The sequence below is a fragment of the Petaurus breviceps genome, unplaced genomic scaffold (genome assembly GCF_028583685.1).
Source record: "Petaurus breviceps papuanus isolate PSGF00001 unplaced genomic scaffold, PetGlider_PUasm1.0 90919, whole genome shotgun sequence".
NCBI lineage: Eukaryota > Metazoa > Chordata > Mammalia > Diprotodontia > Petauridae > Petaurus > Petaurus breviceps.
Window position 1 is genome coordinate 19,311,126 of NW_027187378.1, and position 21,734 is coordinate 19,332,859.

At 37.5% G+C, this 21,734-nt stretch overlaps 1 protein-coding gene across 3 annotated transcripts in view; it reads left to right on the top strand.

Moving 5' to 3' along the window:
- Positions 1-17,831, top strand: part of SYNDIG1 (synapse differentiation inducing 1) — a 306,761-nt gene extending 288,930 nt beyond the window's left edge. For all 3 annotated transcript variants that reach the window (XM_069075526.1, XM_069075527.1, XM_069075529.1), the window contains exon 4: positions 16,475-17,831. In XM_069075526.1, coding sequence (XP_068931627.1) covers positions 16,475-16,633 — 159 coding nt within the window. In that variant the 3' untranslated portion in view covers positions 16,634-17,831. The remainder of the gene's footprint in view (positions 1-16,474) is intronic.
- Positions 17,832-21,734: the final 3,903 nt, after the last annotated feature.

The following is a 21,734-nucleotide window of genomic DNA, read 5'->3' on the forward strand; positions in this document are numbered from 1 at the left end:
TCAAGGACCTATTGTTCAATCTATGAGCTTCAGGGTGAACTGGATTTAAGGTTTACTGAAAGACAGGAAGGCAGGCAGGCAAGGCAAGAAGGAAGGAAGGAAGGAAGGAAGGAAGGAAGGAAGGAAGGAAGGAAGGAAGGAAGGAAGGAAGGAAGGAAGGAAGGAAGGAAGGAAGGAATATAGCCAATAAACACCAAGTTAAGTGGGCAGCTTCTGGTCATCAAATTTTACCTTCCTTAGGAGAGAAAAAGGAGAGGGAGAAGGAGAGGAGGAGCTGAGTTATCGAACTAAGTGGGTTTCCATTCAAGCAACTCAGTCTATTCACAGGTTGTGTTTGTATTTCCTTTCCAAAGAGGATCATGGCATCAGGGAAATGATGACATTACTTGCAGTTGACTTTGATTTGAGTGAGAGAAGGCTGTGTAAGGTTACCAGCCTCACTTCCTCCTCAAGAGTCATCTGGATCCAGTGACCAGATATTCATCAGGATGACTGGAGATGACTCAGGTTGCAATGGGACAGCCTGGTCCTTTAGCATTGTAGGAAAGGAAGGAAAGTCCAGGACAACTGACTGTTTTGGTTATTTTTCAAAGGATCAATAAATCAAACTAGCTTATTACTCCTTTGGCTGATTTGCTACTCCATTTACCCACTCCTGGTTTCTAATTTTTAAAGACCTTACCCCCAGGAAAACTGGCAAATTTCATTTTATTCCTCTGCAAATTGACTGTTTCTTGTTATGTCAGCATGAACAAAATGAAGTTTTTAAACTATCTTAAAAAGCATTTTTTTGTTTCCTATAAGATGGGGTTGGAAAGTTGGTTTGTTTGCCTTAATAATTACCATAACCTAAGTAGCCATGGCTGAAAGCATAATGAATGCCTTTAATGTATGCTATATATACCCGATATCATTATGAAACTAATGGTTATTGGTTCAGCTAAGCATCTTTTGCTTGGGTAGTCCAATTTCCATTTCTCTGATTTTTCAGTTCAGTAGTGCTGTGCTGTGAAAGGAAGTTTGTCATTTTAATCTAACTCAATATTATTGGTTTATTTTGATTTTTCAGTGACATTCAATTTCCTTCCATTCCTTTGTAGGAAGGAATGTGAACACAGTTATTTCAACTCAGATATTAAGCAAAGAGTTTAAAGATCACAACTAAAAAAAATGGTTTAGGTAGATTGGGTGTGTTTTGTAGAAATCTGATCCCCTCTAGATTGCAGGCTTTTAAAGTTCTGCTCATAGCATGTGGACCTGGTGTTGACCAACTTCTATTTTTCTCCCAGTGGAAAGGGCATAATATTGAGGATTAGAAAAGCTGTTTCCCAGTAGTAGCGTTTCCACTTATTATATTAGTAACATAGTTAACCTCTCTGAACCTCATTTTTATTGTCCAAAAAATAATTTAAAAAAAATAAAATCCTCATGGAATGGTGGATATAGTGCTTAGCTTAAAATCAGCAAGTTCTGTTTGCAAATCCTGCTTCTAAGGTTTATTTGCTATCTGACCCTAGACAAATCAGTTAGCTACTTCATACCTAAAGTGACTCCTTAAAACCTTTCTACGAAGTTGTATGCAAGTTGCAATCTGCCCTGGTGGAAGAAGAGTCACTCACCACACCAGAAGTTCTTCCTGTTGGTTGAATCAGTTCCTTTACTTTAAGTCTAACACAATGTTTCCATACACAGTAGAAACTTAATAAATGTTTGATGAACATAGAATTTAACATTGTTTCAACAAGTATTTATTAAGCATTCACTATGTGCAAAAAACTGTGCCGACTTGTTATAAGTACAAAGATAAAAATAAAACTGTTCCTGCCCTCAAGGAGTCTACAATTTACTAAAGGGATCTGATTGTATAACATTTCATTTTTCTTCCTTGTTAATATCAGTACTTCTTAGGATCATGGAACTCTATATATCAAGCCACGAAGATCATTTAGCAAAGGTTCTTAACCTCTTTTGTGTTATGCACCCCTTTGGCAGTCTGGTGAACCCTATGTGCCCCTTCTGAAAATAATGTTTTAAATGCATAAAATATATAATGCATAAAGTTACAAAAGAAATTAATTACATTTAAATACATTTATTATTTTTTTACAAACAAGGTTACAGCCCTGAGGTCAAGAACACCCAATCTAGGCTAAACTCCTAATTATACAGATGTAGAAACCAGCCACAGAGAAGCTAAGTGATTTATTCATATATCTCACCAGTAGTAAATTACACAGAAAAGACTGGAACCAAAGTCCTTTGATTAGAAATCTATTTTATGGGGTGGCTTGGTGGTGCAGTGAATAAAGCACCTGCCCTGGAGTCAGGAGGACCTGAGTTCAAGTCTGGCCTCAGATACTTAACACTTACTAGCCGTGTGACCTTGGGCAAGTCACTTAACCCCAATTGCCCTGCCTTTCCCCCTGCAAAAAAAAAAAAAAAGAAATCTATTTTATCAATTCCACTGCATCTCTTATTAGTCATCATAGAACGTGATTTTGAAGTTATCTTTTATCTGTGTTTTCGCTTCAAGGATGGGATCCATGTTCTTTCTTGAGTTTTGTGTCTCTAAAGATTCAAACTTTCCCTTCACATTTCCTTTTCTAAAACAGCAAATAGGTTTAAGTGAGTTGTTTTTATCCTGCCTGTTGGCAAAGAGGCAGTGATGAGAGGATCCAAGAGCACAGTACAGAGCTCTCAGGCCAAAAAAGGCTTTGATAGCAGAGTGTGCTTCAAGTGTAAATCCCTCTTCAGAGTTAATATATTTCACTTCATGTAAATCTTGCATTGTGCAAAAGGGGTTCTGTATTCAGTGTGAGCATGATTTCAAGACAGAAAGCAGTTCACATTTTGTTTTAGGTCTTGAACTACATTTTCTTGCCCTTCTATCTAAAGCAGCAGTGCTTGGCAGTTTTGTGTCTTTGATCAATGAGGACAACTTTTGGAGAAAAGTAGCTCTCAGTGCAGACAGTTAGTATTCAGAGAGCAAACCCAGGCTTCGAATGAAGAGCCTTGACTCCTAATGAAGTCCCATTAGCCCTTCCTTTACAACTCATCAGTGGGATTGCCATCTGTTTATACTGCCATGGCAAAAAGGCATATCCACAGTTAAATCCATTAAGTTTGCTTCCATTGTCTAATAATAATGTCTAAAATTCCCTGCGCAAACAGAGACAGGTAATTTGGACTCTATTGGGTATTTGCAGTAAACCAACACTATGTCAAACATTTCTCTCTTAGTGTTTCCAGAGGGTCAATCTCTATAGCTATAGAGCTAAGCCATCCCCTAGGAACAGAAGTGAAAGGGAGATAAATGAGAGTCTCCTTGAATCCCTCTTTCATTGAAGTTTATAAAAGGGAAGGGGGAAAAATGGCTTACAAAAGAAATCAAAATAACTTCCAGGAATCATCTCTTTATGAGATTGGGAATGAAAAATGATGTGCAGTGAAAAGTAGTGGCCTGAAGGGTGCCTTGGCCTGTCTGACATTGGTTAGGGACCACCAATCATTCATAGTCATATTCTGCCCTCCCCTGGTTTCATAATGTTATGATTAAATGACTAGCTTTTGGACAATTAATCAGCAAATATTTCTTAAGTGTATCAAAGTGTGCTAGGTGCTGAGAATATAAATATAAAAAGTGAAACATTCCCTGCTCTCAAGGAATTTATTTAAAAAATATTGGCCTCATCTTGTCTATTCAGTTTCTGTCTTTATGTATTTAATAGTAAGAGAAAGTGCACCAACAGAGTCCTATGAATTATAAATTTAGGAGTGTGGATGAACCACAGAGTGTCTTGAGTTAAAAGATACTTTTTGAAGGACTTCACCTATATGTGTAAGAATGAGTTGGAGGGTAGCCTAGAATGGGTGCTACAGCTATGTAAATCTTAGCTATCATTATTGTTGTTGTTTTAATTATTCATTTTAATCATTATTATTATCATTGACTAAGGATTACAGCCACTAATGCAAACCATGCATAGACAATTCTAGGCAAGTTCTGAAAGTATACTCCCAAAGCAGACCTTTCCTTTATATTCTATGAGAACTGCTAGCAAAAAATACCCCCTTTCTAAGTCATGAGAGTTTTCCTAAAAAATTGGAAAGGCATTTGTTGTCACATTGTAAATGAATATCTATTCCTCACAAACTTGAAAATTTTAATATGATAAATAGCAATAACTCTTTCTTATTGATTAGAAATGAGATCATAAAGGGAAAAAAGCAGCAGGAGATTATAAACTTCTGAGGGCTATGGAGAAGGCAAACACCATAAAATTATTCAAGAATACAATGAGCTCAAAAACAAGATATCAGTGGTTGAAAGCAAAAACATCTAAGAATTGATAGCCTGAGAAGTAAATCTTCATATTTCTTCATGTAAACTGTAACTTGCCTATGAAATAAGCTATTCCTAGTCAGAGCTGAAATCCCAAGGGTTTTACAAAAGAATGAGACAGGCACTTAGAGGAACTAGCCATTATAATGAACAAGCATTATCAAGAGTTCTCTGGATAGATGATAAAAGATGAAAGGCTTTATCACTGATGGAAAACAGCAGATAAGGGGCGACATAAGTTGTACTTCACCTCCAATCTCAGCTCTTTTGAGGAAAGGTCTGCTCTGATTGAATAATTTATACTGCATTCTCTGAGGGTGGCCCTTCAACCAGCAGTAAAAGCATAAATGAATTCCAAGGTCCTCAGGGGGCAAAATAAAATCTCCACCACCAATTACTAACAGATAGTAAAAAAGAAAATTTTATTGTGATAACACACAGGAAAATTCAGATATTGAGGAATTCCTTCAAAAGTGGTGGAGGGAGCTCTGCTCAGCTGTACTCAGCATAGGTACTCTGGGGCCTTCTTCCTATCCTCAGGGATATTCTGGGACCTTGTAGTTAGGTGTGTGAATTACTCACCTATTAATTGCTATATTGGTGTTTCATAATTTTTGTTTCAGTGGATTGAAAAGTCCCAGACTGTTGTGATATTCAAAAGGCTCAGCAAATGCTGATCAAAGGGAAAAGGGGAACTCAGATAAGGGGAATACAAGGAAATAAGCGAAGAAGTCAGGAAACTATCTGGGGAACTTTAAGACAAGCTGAATCCTAACCTAAGCAAAAAGACAGTAAACTGCTAAGGTCGCCTGGTTCAAATTAACTATATCTTCCTGTCTTGAAAGACCTATAATTGGCATATAATTGCTCAGTCACTGTCAATGATATTTGCAAGATGATACAGAAGAGTTACTATAAGCCTAGAAAAGGGAAAATGTTATTTAGATTTTCAGAGAGAGAGATTTGAAAAAGACAGAGACAGAGACACATACAGAGAGACATAGAGACAGAGTCAGAGAAATAGAGAGACAGAGAGAGGCAAAGTGAGAATTTGCAAATTCAATCACTAAAGTGATTTTCCTAGGGTGAATTCCTATTGCCTCTAGGATCGAATACAAAATCCTAACAGTCTAGAATTTAGACCAAGTCTGATAATGGTGGTGATGATGATGATGATGGTGGTGATGGTGGTGGTGGTAATGATGATGATGGGGATGGTGATGATGATGATGGTAGTGGTGGTGATGATGATGGTGATGATAATAATTAATCTTTATATGACACTTACATTATGCCAGACACTGTGTTAATAAGCACTTTATAATTATTATCCAATCTGATCCTCACAACAAGCCTGGAAGATAGGTGCTATTATTATCCCCATTTTACATTTGAGAAAACTGAGGCAAGCAGAGATTAAACAACCTGTCAAGGATCCCATAGCTTTTAAGTATCTGAAGCTATGCTTGCACTCAAATCTTCCTGACTCCAAGGTCCAGTGCTTTATCCACTATGCCACCTAGCTGCTGGAAGAAGGATTTTAATAGTAATAAATATATAAAGGCTTACAGTGAGTTCAAAATGTCAAAGTTCAAAATGGTAAAGACCTGGCTAGACAGCAGTTTGTTTGAAAACAAAATGGTGAATTTTAATGGATGGACAGCTCTATATGCATCTGCATATATATTTGTCAGTCAACCCCCCCCCCAAAAAAACCCTGTTAGTAGAGATCAAGCAAAATACAGCTTCCATAAATAAAGTCCTACTTCACTTCTTGTTGGTGAAACCACATCTGAAGAATTGTATTCAATTCTTGACACTACCACACTATAGAAATGACGTTGACAAGCTGGAGAGTATCCAAAGGAGGACACCCCCCCATTATAGTGAAATGCCTTGAGTCCATGACAGATAAGAATCCAATTATTAGAATGTTCTTCCTTCCGTAGAAACAAAATTTGCTTGTTTATGACTTGCACCCATCAACCATAATTCTGCTCTCTAGGACCAAGAAAAAAAAAATCTGAATTCCACTTCCATGTCACAGTCCTTTAGTTACTTTGAAAATATTTATTATACCCTTCCCCCCCAAGTCTTCATTCTTAGGACTAAAAATCCTTAGTTCTTTTTAACCATCCTCAGATGGCATGGACCTGAGCTTCTCTGCTATGTCAGCAGCCCTCATCTGGATATTTTCCACTGTCTCAGTATCCTTTTTTTATGATGTGACACCCAGAACTGAATGTTCCAGATGGGGTCCAACCAGAACAGAGTACAACAGGACAATTACCTCTGTGGTCCCGGGAAAAATGCCCAAACAAATTAATGGATAAATGAGTGAATGAAATGGAATTTTTTTTTTAGCATTCACTATGTGCTAAGTACCAGAATAATAAATAGAAAAGCCAGTAAGTCTCTGCTCTCAAAGAGCCCACGTTTTTAAAAGTGAACAACATATATAGGAAGTTTCAGCTATAGTCAAAGGGGGGAGATCCAGGGTCCTTTGATATGAAGGTAAAACAGACAGCAATGCATGATATTCTTTAATGTTATTTCCACTGATAAAACTATATATGTACTTATGTTAAATAATTTGGTAGTGCTAAGAACTTCAGTATCAAGAACTTTCTTTTCCCAGTCTCCAGTAGCTGTCATCACTGAGGAGGTAGAGACTACAGTATCTGCAGAAGCAGATGCCAGTTCTCATCTCTGCAAGGGTTGCTTCCCTGGAGGATAGTGAAGGAGACTGGGCTGGAAGCAGGATTAATGGTCTGGGGTGGGGGAAAAGGGAGGATTGCTATGTCCAAAGTTCTTGAGGTCAAAATCTCAGGCTGTCCCAACCAAATCTTAGGGGAGGTACTGGTAGTGGTTTGACTTGCTTCGCTCATGTTGCCTCCTGCTTCTCTTGGGGTATCTTGTGCTGCTTTAACTAGGCTGGCTTGTCTCCCTTGTGGGTGGAAGTTACTTGGCAGTTGGTGAGGATAGCATTAAGATTTTGGGGCTGCCTTATTATAGCTTTGACTCAGATTGGACCTTCAGATCACTAAAATCCTTGTGGGTTTTTTGGTTTGTTTTGGGTTTTTTTTTTAAGACAGAAAAATCTTCATATGTTTCTCCAGTATTGAACTTGTGGCTTTTCACTTCTCCATGTTAAATTCCATTTTATTCAATTCAGCCCAAATGACCTCTATGGTTTTGGTCTTTTTGAATTCTTATTCTGTCACCTAATATGTTAGCTTCTAGCTTCTTATTTCCTGAAAATCTGATAAACATTCAGTCAGTCAGTCAAGCCATCTATCTATCCATTCAAATCACAAGAACCATGCTGATTTCTGAGGACACAGGGCTCTTTGCTTAGCAAGTAATCTAATCATTTCTGTCTAGCATGCTAAAATGAAAATCTCCCCATTGCCTTTAAATTCCAAAAATGGGTATTGAAATGGTTTAGGTCTCGAAAGGAATATGTTTACTTTATGTAACGTGAATAGAATCACCAAGAAGAAAATACACTTTGAGCTGTGGGACATTGGAGTTTGATGAAATGAATAAGCTGAAATAGGTAGCTGACAAATAGATATTCTGTTAACATTTTGTTTGTTCTATGCTTTCGAGTTAGATCAAACTGATTGTGACAATACTATAAGTTTCCTTCTATTTGGACCTTTTATTTTCCAGTTATAAATATTTATTAAGCACCTACTACGTGCCAACCACTGTACTAAGTGCTGGGATAGAAAAAGAGGTAAAAGATATTCCCTACCCTTAGGGATCTTATAATCTAATGGTGATGACAACAAGCAAATATGTATAGGCATGCACATGCTATAAATAAGTATGTATATACACATATATGTATACATACACATATACAAACAAGTTGTATACAGGATAAATAAGAGGGAAGGAAATGGAATTAAGAGGAGTTGGGAATGTTTTCCTGTAAAATGTGGGATTTTAGTTGGAACTTGAAAGAAGTCAAAAAAGGCAGTAGGAGGAGATGAAGAAGAAAGACATTCCAAACATTGAGGCCAGGCAAAGAAAATGCAAAAAAGTTGAGAGATTGAGTATCTTTCTGAAAGGAAAGCAAGAAGGCCAGTGTCATTGGATTGAAAAGCACCTTTAAAACAGGGCCAGACCACAGAATTATACTTTCTTTCTACTCATTTGTACTTTTTAACTCAAAGCAATAAGACAATCAATTAGAAAGTTTATATATTGTGTTTTTTCAGACCTACTTTCACCTGAAATAACCATGCATTGGTTAATATGTTTTTGAGCATAGAGAAATAGACCACATCAGCAATAGCAAAGAAATAGGATTTCATCTTTCCAACCTCCTGGTTCGCATACATCTAGCCATATTTAAAGTAGCAAATGAATAGAAGTTTAAGGAGCTGACAAGGATACTCTCTGCATAAGCTATATTTTCTGTTGTAAAAGAAAATGGTACTTCAGATTCTTTAAGAAGAATTGCCTCTGTTGAAATAGAAAGATTACAAAGATCATCAAAATCTTTCTGTGGCCAAGGAAGAAACTCCTTTAAATCAAAATTTTAGGCTTCCTTTTCTTTAGAGATAAGCTCCATGTGAACATATTCATGGTCCCCATCTGTGTTTCTCTCTTGCAAATGAAAATAATATTCATTCTTTTAAGAATATTCATCTAGAGCCTACCAAGGCCACAGTACTACTTTATGAACAAGTGATCATGCATCTAGTACCCATTGTTCACCTCCTGTTTCCTTTTACTTCCATAATAACATAATATTTGGTAACATCTAAGTTCAATTCCATTATCATGTCCTTAATGATATATGAAGTGGTAGTATATAGCAACTGTTACTTTATAGAAAATTTCTATAGTCAGCAGAGGGTAAATATGAAGATGGTAGGCTCCCTTCTCCTAGCAAACAGCACTGTCAGCATCTTTTTCATTTTATTGCCAGCATCTTTTAAACTCAATCTACCCAAAGCTGGACTTTGGCATGTCTCCTTGGCTTGTTATTTATTAACTGACTGTCTGACCTCCCATCTTGAATATTTGCAGCAGGATCAGAAATGTAACTATGTAAATGATGTTTCTTAATTCTGTGTTGTTTTAATCAATTATGATTTTGCTTAAGATTAGATTTTTATAGATATTTGAGTTTCTGAAATCAGAGATATAGCTGCATTGGGATCTCAGAGGTAGCAGGAAGAAGTAGATCTTTTAGGAGGAACAGTATGGTACAATGAAAGGATATTGGCTTTGGAGTTGGAGTATCTGGAGTCCTGTGGTATGTAAACCTCTCTGGGCTTTACTTTCTTCATCTGTAAAACAAAAGGGTTAGAAGAGGTGGCTAGTAAGATTCCTTTCCATTCTAAATATGTCTTATTAGTGTTCTGATCTGCAGAATGACTTTGCTCTAAGGATTTTGCAGATGCTTGGCCCAGAAGCACTCCCAAAAATTCTTTAAAGAGAGCATTTACATAGCACCTACGTCTCACAGGACTTTGATTTCTTTAGCTGTAGGACATCCTGACCTTTGCAATAAACAGCACATTTTATTTGAAAACCACGAAGCACTCCTCAATTCTGAGAGATGCTTAGCAAACTGTGAAATGGTGGAGAATATACAGAAAATGTGGCAGGTTTAACCTTGAGGTTCCTTGAAACCGATCTTGCAAACTTTTTTTGTTACCAACTTCACTGATGAGCACAAAACAGAAACAGTCGTGTGTGTACTGTATCAGCAAGCACCCCAACGTCCCCAGGGTGGCTGCCAACACAAGTTCTTAGATCTGCTTTGTTAAAGGAAAGCAACTCAAAATGGGTTAACAAGCTTACTTTAATCAGTCAAATATATATAATTTACCTAGTTCAGGGGAAAAAGGTCAGCACCCCGAATTTCAGAATATACAGACAGAATTATCAAGACAGAGAAACAGATCAAGTAGATAGGTTTCCAAACTGTCCAACCATTACATCCATACCAAATCAACATCTGGGTTTTTAAAAGCCGGGGGGCTCTCAACAACAACTTCCCAGAGTCTCATCTGATCAAATCACAGAACGCTTCTCAAAGTCAGCCCCAAAGCAAAGCCTCACATCAGGGATTATATAGCCTTCTCCTGGGTCAGAGAATGTAACCACCCTCTTGACCCACTGCCCAATCACACAGCATCAAGGTGTGGGCATTCCTGAAAACCAAGCCTCCTGCCACAGGCTCCATGTGACCACATTCAGCTTATTAGGAGGCAGAGTATATTTTCAAATCAAGGAAGGTTCTCAGAGTCTCTTAAGACTACCAAAGGGCCTAAGGGCAGGGAAGATCTTTAAATTAGCATTTCCATTACATGTATATACACACATATTTATTTATATGCACATATGTGTATGCATGTGTGTATACATGTTACTGTATCACTGTGTATGTGGATATTTATGCATATGTAGATATGTCTAGTTACACATGTGTGTGTTGTGTGTCTGCATTGTTTTGTGTGCATATGTATACATATATATTCCAAAATATTCATAGAAATACAATACCAAAGAAATGGAAATAAAGTAGATGCCCATTATTTGGGGAATGTCTTAAAAGCTATAGTAAATGAATACATTACAATATTACTGCAATAATAAGAATAAGTAAGAAATATGAGGATTTCTGAGAAATACAGAACAATTTGCATTCATTGATACAGAACAAAATGAGTAGGACCAAGATAAGAATATATGCATAATGACTACAATAGAATAAATGAAAATATCACTAAAAGGAAATTGAATTCAGAGCAATGGAAAACCAGTTGAGGCTCTAGAGAAGAGATAATGAAACATACCTCATCCCTCATAGCTGAGAGGTAAGGGTGCATTATGACAGAGTATCATACACATTGTTAGACACAGTCTCTTTACTGGGTGTTTTCGAATGTTTTTCTTTGGCTCAGGGAGGGTTCAGTATAGGATAGAGATATTAAAGTGGGGCATCAGAAAGAGCTATTGCTTTAGAATCAGAGCAACCAGGGTTGAATTGTACTTTTCATTCTCTTCTGTGGGATCTTGGGCAAGTCTCTTAATATCCATCAGTTTCAATTTCCTCATCTATAATTGAAGGAATTAAACTAGATGGTCTTTGAGCTCTAAATACACGATCCTATGAGCCTATAACCATGAGATGAAGACAAAAGGTACCAACAAAACATGTCTTTTTAAAAGAAAATAATGCTTGATTGACACTGTTAGAAGGGGGCTACCATGATTTTTATTTTTTTATTTTTATATTGATTTTTTTTAACTTAAGAATATGAGATAAATTTCCTTATCAGGTAAGTACACAGCTTCAGGAAAAGGCCATGTGTTATCATGATAAATGAAAAGAATATTCACCTAGCTATCATGATAAGTCAAATCCACCCCAGTAATCAATTGAGTATAAAGATTTCATAGCCATATCTCACTAATAATTCTTCTTTAAGTTCATAGAGCAGAGGTGATCTCATTACCATAAAACGTTTGCACCATGTCTTTGGCCCACTTCAGCCTATTCTAGTTAGATATCTATGCTGGTTTCAAGATAGGACATATATATAAAGAATATAAAAATGTCATTTTCTTAAACTTACTCATTGGTTAAGTGTCAGATTATACAATTTTAATTTTATTCTTCAATTGAATTCTACAAATATTTTAAGTCACCAATATGTGCCAAGGCACAATATGAAAGGCAATATGGAATGTATAGGGAGCTGATCTCAGTCAGAAATTCAATTTTCATTTAACAAGCATGGAATAAAATCCCACTATGTGCCAGATACTGTTGTGATAAAAAATCCCAAATGTAATAGTCTCTGCCCTGAAGGAGTTTACCTCTTTTGGATAAAAATAAGGAGACCTGGCTTCAAGTCTCATCTCTGTCTGACACATAACGGTTTTGTGCTCTGGGCAAATCACTTAACTTTTCAGGGTCCTAGGGAACTCTGTGTTATAAATTCCAGAACAGAAGTTGACTCTGCATTGGTAAAGGGAGTTTCACCTACTCCAGTGAAATTAGATGTCCAAATAACTGCAAAAACAAGAACAGCAGCAGCTTTGCAAGATGCTACATCAAATACACAAACAAATAAGATGGGGGAGGGAGGACTTGTGATCTAATAAAGAGAGATAAGACTGGTACAGAAAAAAGTACACTATAAAACAGAATGTGATGAATGAATGATAGAGATATAAACATTTGGTTGGGAAATCCAAGGAAGGAAAGCACTCCCCATGGAAGAATTCACCAATGCCAAGTGGTTGATTTAGCATTTAGAGCTGGATACAACACCTGCTGCTATTGCAAAACATGACTTTGGTGGTATACTGGGACAGTGCTTCACCAGCCTGCCTGGTTACCATTCTCCAGAACAAAACAATATGATTCCTGCACAGTAACTAAAAGCACCAAAGCTTGGAGTGTGGCCACAAATCCTCAGGGACCCACCAGCATATGGAGCTGCATTGGCTTCTGTGTTGTAATTTTACCATTTTACTTCATTTCTTAAAATATTTTCTTTTGCCAAGTAACGACGTACACCAAAAAGGCTGAGTGACAACAGGTTTTCCCCAGCTTATTGTTGTTGTTTCAGTTGTGTCCCACTCTTTGTGTCCCCTTTTGGGGTTTATTTTGTAGAACTACTGGAATTATTTTCCATGTCCTTCTCTGGCTCATTTTACTCAGTATAATTTTCATTCTACAGATGATAAAACTGAGGTAAACAAGGTTACGTGACTTGCAGAGCTAGTAAGTGTCTGAACTCAGATTAGAATTTAGGAAGATGATTCATCTTCCTGACTCCAGGCCTGGCACTCTATCCACTGCACCACCCAGCTGCCTGGGTGCCCTAGAAGGGGCTATTTAATGTCTTACTCTGGTGTCTTATTGACTGAAGTGAAGCTAGTTGTATAATTTACCATCTTTATATATATATATATATATATATATATATATATATATATATATATATATATATATATATAATTTGTATTCCTAAATGATAGAACTGATTATCTTCCCCCCAAATCCTCTCTGATTTTGTAGTACCCTAATATTAATGAAGCAATACCACCACCCTCCCAGTAAACCAGGCCAGCAGTCTCTGGAATCATCCTCAACTCTCCTTTCTATCATTCCATATACACAACATTATCTCAAATGAATTAACACATGAAAAGTGTGCCTGGCATATAGTAAGGCCCTTGTTAGATACCTGTCTCTTCCTCACCCAATATCTAACCCATAACCAGGTCTTGTCATTTCTACCTTCCCAACATCACTTCAATATGTGCCCTTCTCTCCACTCATGCAGACATACTTCACTCACTCATCACCTTTTTTTCCTAATTTGTCATCTTATTTCAAGTTTCTTCAACTCCAAACCTTCCTTCGCTCAGTGGTTGTACAATTGTTTTAAAGCAAATTCTAACAATGTCACCCCCACCCCCAAGCATAATGAGCTATTATCTCCAAGACCCAACATAAAATCCTCTTTCTGGTGTTGAAAGCCATGAATAACCTAGTTCATCCATACCTTTCTAGCCTTCTCCTACGTCACACTTCTCTCCATAGCTCTACAATCAAGTTCTACTGGCCTACTTGCGGTTCATCAGACACAGCTTTCTCTCTTCCTTCTGCTGACATTTTCCACTGGATGTCCTTCGTGCCTGAAATGCTCTGCTCCCTCACAACCTCCTCTTGGTTCCCCTGACATCTTCCAAGATTTAAATTTAATGACATTCCCTGCAGGAGGTCTTTTCCCCATCCCTCTATGTTCTGGTGCTTTTCGTTTTGATTTTATTTTCATTTACTTCGTAAACTGTATACACAGACATAGAAACACACACATCCATTTAGCTCATTACATCTTCATTCCACTAGAATATGAACTCCTTAAGGGGAGAGGCCACATTTTTTACCTTTCGCTGTATCCCCAGCTCTTTTCATGGGACCTGGTACATAGTAAACAATCAATAAAGGTTTGTTGACTGACCGGCCAATTGGTTTTTCCTTCACAATACGCAGTAAAGTGTAATTGTGCACTAGCTTTTCTTGTGTGTTTTAACCTCCAGTGATCAGAGAGTGTGAGAGAAGTCTATCTCCAAAGAAGGGAAAAAAACTAGGGAAAGGTGGCGATACTGGGGTTTGGCCTTTGCCAAAGAAATCTCTCACTCTTTTTACTCTAGCTTGGTAAAAGATGGTACAAGCTGAGTGAGTAGCAGTGAACGAAACAACCAGATGACACTTGACAAAGTTGATTAAAAATATGACCTGGCTATTACTTCCAAGAGTTTCATCCAACAGGCTATTGATAATAACTCCTTATTATCTTTTAAAACATGCCTTCCATGTTTTTACCTTAAATCGTTGTTCAGTCATTTTTCAGTCATGTCAGACTCTCCCCTGTTTGAAGACTGGTCCCCATTGACCAGTCAATGCTATTGTATAATATGAGCTATAATTAAAGTGACAAGTATTCACAGAACTGCCATAAAGGAGTACTTTAAGTATAAGTATTTTGAAATATTACAAGTACTGAACCCATTACCTAGCTCCTAGAGAACTGTAGAATCTTAGAGCTGGATGGGGCATTAGAGAAGGTCACTTTCTTGTTATAAACAAAGCTAGGCCAAGATGAGTAGTCAGGCTAGGCACTTCCATCTAGGGTAAAACATGCAGGGGATGAAATAAAGGATGTGTTTAACAATTGTTTTTGGTTCAGACCTATGATTTTATCCATATGTGGAGTTCTTGGTGTGCAAATATACTTTCCTAAGGCGGAGCAGTAGCTGATCCAGAACTTACCGTCTTGAAGATTTGCCCAATCCAATGAAAGTTTAAGCATTTTGCCCATTGTCACACATCCAGTACGTGTCAGAAGCAAGACTTGAATGTAGGCCATGCTGACTACAAAGACAGACTCTATCAACCATGCTATTCTTTCACTTTTAATCCTGCTTTTTGTAAATGCTCATATCTTAATGCCAGAAAATTCTGCCATCCATAGTATGTAGATATTTATTTTCAGAAAGTCAAGTCTCATGTGTTAGAGTAAACATATAAATCCTCTGGGAAGCAACATCCATACTCTATGAGGAGAAAAAATTGTGAGCCCAACCTTGATTTGATGGGGTATAATTTTCAGACTAGAGAATAATCAGAGTGCTACTGGAGTGACCTCAGTTGCCACAGTCAAATCAAGTAATCATGTCTAAAACCTCTGCAAAAGGATTCTGCTGATTCCCTCCTGCCAAGTATTAGCCCAGTCCTTTTTTTTTCTCTTGAAATTACCTTGTATTTGCTTTTACTTTGGGGGTTTTTTTTGTATATATGTTATACCACCTAACTATCCCAGCCCAACCAGCAAAATGTACTTTCCTGGAGGACGACAATCAGTCATAAAACACTATTAAGAGTCATGAACTGGAGATGCAATAAAAAAATAAAAATTAGTCCTTTCCCTCAAGGAGTTTAAATTGTAATGAGGGAGACATAAATAAATACAGGTGCATGAATATTTGTGCATATACACATAGGTGAGTATGAATATGTGTTTAGATATGTATACATGTACAATCTTATGAAAATGTGTGTGCATAAATATATATATATAGGTACATGTATGATACATACAATTGCATAAATATGTTTATATATAATAAATTTATTTCTATATCTAAAATATCTACATTTATATCTATAAATATAGGTATCTATCTGTTAAGTAGGTATAAAGTCACCTTAGAAGTGAAAGCACCTGAGGGATGGGCAAAAGGCAGGAAAAAGCTCATGTAGAATGAGGCATTTGTGATGAATTTTGAAGAAAAGAAAAGGATTCTAAGAGTCAGAAGCAAGGAGGATGAGCATTCAAGCCAAAAAAAACCAAAACAATCCCACTAATCCTAAATTCTTATTGCTGGTGGTTTTAACTCAAATGTCCCTCAAAAGAGATTCTATTTTTATCTTTTTCAATATTGGTAAGTTTTCCCTTTGCAAAATGGATGGGAGCTCAAGGTTTAAAAGAAAAGTCCTCTTTTTACTTCTGCCAAATCTCAGCTTTGCTAATGACTATTATCTCCCCCCTCCCCACCCCTTTTTGTTTTTCCACTCTGCAGACTAACAAAGCTGTGGCCAAGGGTGACTTCCACCAAGCCAGCACCAGTTCCCGACGGGCACTCTTCCTGGCTGTGCTCTCCATCACGATTGGAACTGGCCTCTACGTGGGAGTGGCTGTGGCACTGATCGCCTATCTCTCCAAAAACAATCACTTATGAGCCCCTGGCAAAGGGAATGAGAGGGAAGAACTCAGTGGAGGAAGAGAAGTCAGAGCTGAGCTGATGGTGAGAAGATGATCCCTGGCATGGGGGACCAGGAAGACAAACCCATGTGATAGTTTTCATTATCAATCACACAACTCCAGAAAGCCCTGAATTTTTCTATCTGCATTTTATTTTCTTTCTTTTTGACCTTTTAGAGGTCTTTTGCACCATTTTGCTGAGCAGGAAGCAGAGAACTGAATACTTTTAGAAAGAAGACTCCAGCAGTGATTCCAAACTGTGAGGCACCTCTGGTTTGTTTCTGGCTGGCTAATGAGTACTGTGTCTACATAGCACTCATAAGAATCACTGGTAACAGTGATAGCAATAGGCAAAGAGAAGAATGACTTTATTTTGTGGACTACAGGGCTCCAAAGACAGAGGGTGCAAGGGATATACCATGATTTCATATTGGCACTGCTTGATCCCTCTTGCACACCTTTGATACCCCCAAAAGAAAATGATAGACAAAAATTATCTCCCTGTCTTCTTAAGCTGGGGGTGAGGGGCTAACCAGCCCTTCAGGACTTGTCCCCAGCTGACACTACCCCATGAGCCAGCCCAGCCCCAGAATGCAGGACCAGAATAGCATGGAATCTGTCTTCATCCCCACCACTGCTTCTTCTCCATGGTGACTACAAAATGAGGCCATAATGGGCCTCCTCTGAGAGTTTTTAAGTCAGTGAGAGACCAGGTGCTTCTGTGAAAAGAGGAGAATGGCAAAGAAAAGACTGAAGCTAAATAGGACAGAGGAGCAAAGCATCCTTCCTATGGACTCCTCCCTGTGCACAGCTGAGCCGAACACGAGCATTGTAACCTCATGGCAACAGAGCTTACTAACCCCAAGACTGCAGACTCAGCCTCGGAATGAAGAAATATTGGGACATTTATTTTCTTTGCTTTGTTGTCACTCACCTCAATGATAAGCAATGTAACTAGCTATCTTGTGAAGGAGTTGAGCGCTATCCTTACTTTGTTGACTAAATGAATAGCTTATTTTCTCTTCATATTTTTTTTAAAGTAGCAATCATTGCTTCGTGTTGCTCAGTTTATCAGATGAATGCTGAGAAAGTAATAATCACAGCCATTTTAATACTGTTTCATGTCTATTTTCCCAGTGCTATTTATTTAACAAAAAATATCTTTTAGGATCATTGCTTTGGTCTTTTCTTTTGGGTTTGTTTCAAGCGGTTGACTCTAGTTCTTAAAAAAAAAAAACTTTTAAAAATATTACTAACCCAGGTGGCTAAGTGGCACAGTGAGTAAAGCGCCAGCCCCAGAGTCAGGAGGACCCTTAACACTCACAAAAACAAACAAACAAACAAAAACTATCCCTGTAACCTTGGGCAAGTTACTTAACCCCAATTACCCACCAAAAAGGCAAAAAAAAATATTACTAACCTTCTACCACTTGAAGCAAATGTGCTACATAAGCTATGTCTTTTAAGGCCAGAATCCCAAATTTCTCAGCTTTATACATTAATATCAAAATCATCAACTTGAGCTTAATGACACTCACAAACACATAAAATGATTTCTCTATGGAAGTAATTTCCCCAAACAGCTTTCACTTGTTTATTTTTTCCTAGTTCTACTAAATATCAATAATTCTCATACTTGAGCACCTCAAGGTTGTGGAGAGAGACCAAGTGGTAAGTACAGTTTGCAAAGTGAGTTTGGAGTCAGGAAGATCCGAATTTAGCTCCTACCTCTGACATCTATGTGATCCTTACTAAGCCACTTAACCCCTCAGTGTGGTAGAGACAACTCATTAAGACTCTTAAGTTGTCAATTTACACCAGTTAAAGGAGATTCCACAACCTGAATTGACCACATTGACGAAATCACAAGTTTAGTCAAATATATACACATACATATGTTTATACACATATATACACACATATGCATATATATACATAAATATATGCATATATTCTTCACATATATGTGTATATATTTAAAAGTCTATCATATTAAGTGATATATCATGGTCTAAAATCATTATCCAAACAGTTCAATAGCCTGGTTGTCCCCTCTGGTGTCAATTTTTAAAGGTTAGGAGCAGTTAGGTGACACAGTGGGTAGAGAGACAGGCCTTGAGTCAGGAGGACCTGAGTTCAAATCTGACCTCAGAAACTTATATGTGACCATGGGCAAGTCATTTAACTCTGATTGCCTCCAAAAAAAAAAAAGGATACTGGTGAACTTAATCTGATTTTTTCTATAATGATCAATTCATCTTCAAAGTATCTTTCTTGGGTCCATTGTTCATAGTAGATGAGCCTGTGTTCACCTGATTCTTATCCCTAATATTTTAATAGTCAGATCCTTTTCCTTTTCAGCTTTCATCTCCTCCTAATTTAAGTTTCCCCTAATCTTCCAGGTCATTTATGGTTGCCCTTTTCTAGATTTTCTATAACTCTGTAGTAGTTTTTTGAGATATAAGGACACAAAAAAGTAAATTGGGCATGAATACACCATGATTTTGCCAAGATCAAAACCTGCCAGAAGAAAATCAGAAAAAATGTTTGTATTCTGGTGGCTCAACCAGCTCCCAAGTACTAAGCAATTCTATTAAATTCAATAGAAAACTTTGAAACACCTACAATGTAATGTGCAAGGTCCTATGCTAGTCACTAGGATATAGATACACATACACACAAAAGTTTCTGCCTTCCAAGAACTTACATTCTAATGAGGAAATGCAACATTCACACAATGTATTATGAGTAATACAAAAGAGAAAAAGGAAGCTGATTAGCTATATACCTTTCAGAAGGGCTGCCTGCAGTGAGAGATTAGAGTAGGTCACCTCTCAGGGCCTCCCTCTCCCCAATTCTAAGATTCTACTTTAGGTAGCTGCTAAGTCACTCCAGAGAACAACTCAAAAACAAAAAAATGAAAAGGGATGTGGATGGAATTAAAAAAAACATTTTCATGCATATAGAGAGACATCCAGAGAATCGAGAGGGAACAGTTAAAGAAAATCAAATGCCTGATAATCACATACAGAAGTCATTTTATTATATGTACATATATACCTATATATATGAGAGAGACAGAGACATATAACAAAAATGTCTCCTCACACTAAGAAGTTTCCATATTAACAAACTCTCCAGGATGATAAATGAATGAGCAAAATTTCTCTAATTTTTATAGCATATACTTTCAGTCTTATAGATCCTTCTATCCCAGCATATCTTATTCTACAAATTTCTGTTTCTCTTTTTTTTTTGTTTCTTTAAACCCAGAAAAAGTGTTTACATTTGGATATACACAGTTGCCCTGTGACTTAGCACAGAAGAAAAAATTTGGCTTGGTGGAATTTCAGGAACAGTGGTTTAGAGTCAGAGAACTTGGGACCTGAGTTCAAATCCCAACTACTGCTACTAACTACCTGAGTGAACTTGGACAAATCACTTTGCTTGGTCTCATTGGATTTGCATGTAAACTGAGGACATTGGATTAGATCCTTCCTTATAGAGTCATAATGTGACATAATCACTATTCCTTTTTATTGGATCCCTTAAATATACCTGCATTAGAATATTTTTAAAGCGCTTGAACTGCACACAATTCTTTGAGCATAGGTTTTCATTAGGACACACATTTGCTAAGAAGATGCTTTCAATCTACAAAGTACCTTGGTTATGATTTTGCAAAGTAAGATAACTTATTTGCTTAGAACAAATTTGGTGGATGAAGGATTAGGAAGAGAGGAAGGGTTCTTCATGTTTCTTCTTCTTGTCTTCCTTGTTGTTATTTGTTTGTTTTGTTTTTGTTTGCTTTTTACCTGGGCCTTAGAATCTCTTCCAAGAATCAAAGTTCCCACGGAAAAGGATCCCGGTGGAAAAATCTCCCTCTTGCCTTAGTACACTAGTCCATCAATCTCATTCATATGGATCTTTGAATTTTAAGTGACTCAATTAAACAGCCCTCCAATTTGCCAATGTCAAGTTACCACTCATTGTTCACTCACCTCTCTAGAGGGTACAGACAAACCTTTGGGAAATGACCTGTAATGAGGAAGCCATGCTTGGGTCTGCCCTCCTTGGCTTGCAATCACTGTCAGGCTCAAGTATGAATGAACAAATTGTCTATTTGTCAGAGACACTGGTGGCAAATGATTCCTAAAGTGAGTACAGAAAAGCCTGGACACAGTACAACAGACAGGTATCTAGTCTGTAGTAAGGCCCCACACTCCAGAGGAACAGACCAATGAATATACATTTTCCTTTCCTCCAAAGTGTACTCTGAACTTTAGAAAAAATGGTAGAAAGACTATATGACTATAAAATGCCTTGTGGGTTATTTTTTTATCTATTTATTTACTTTTTAAAAAGAAAACTCCTTCTGAGGTGAAAAGGCAATGGAGAGTTCTTCTCATTGTGCACTTGATGGACATTTCCACTTTCTTGTTGGCAAATGTATAGTTCATAATGCAGGCTTGGCCTTGGAGGACCCACAGAAAGTACCAATTGGTGTAAACATCGGGTTGCCAATAAATACAGGGACTCACTTTGCTCTGTGGACAAGAGTCCACACAGAGATGTAGTGAATGAAAGACAAGAGAAAGCCCTAGGAAAATTTGGACAGCCAATAAATCAAATCAGCAACAATCAAGCTCCCCCTTGCCTTAGTACACTAGCCCATCAATCTCATTCACATGGATCTTTGAATTTTAAGTGACTCAATTAAACAGCCTTCCAATTTGCCAATGTCAGAGACATTGGTGGCAAATGATTCCTAAAACTGAAGACTGGGCAGTGATTAAAGATCTCTTGTGGCTGTTTGTGGCTTTCCTCCCTCACCAAAAAAAAAAAAAAAATACTGATTTTTTTTTAACACCAAAGTCATTTTTTGCACTTCTCCCATCTCTCCAATATTGGTGTAGGGGATGGAGATGGGCAGAGTTGCAGGCATTGGGGAGAGGAGCAGGAAGGAGGAAGAATCCTTCCATGTACTAAAAAAAAACCAGTTATTCAGAACTAACTGACACAAGGGCTTATTTGTTAGGAGCGTCTAACAACTAAGAGTCATTACCCAAGAGTGTTGA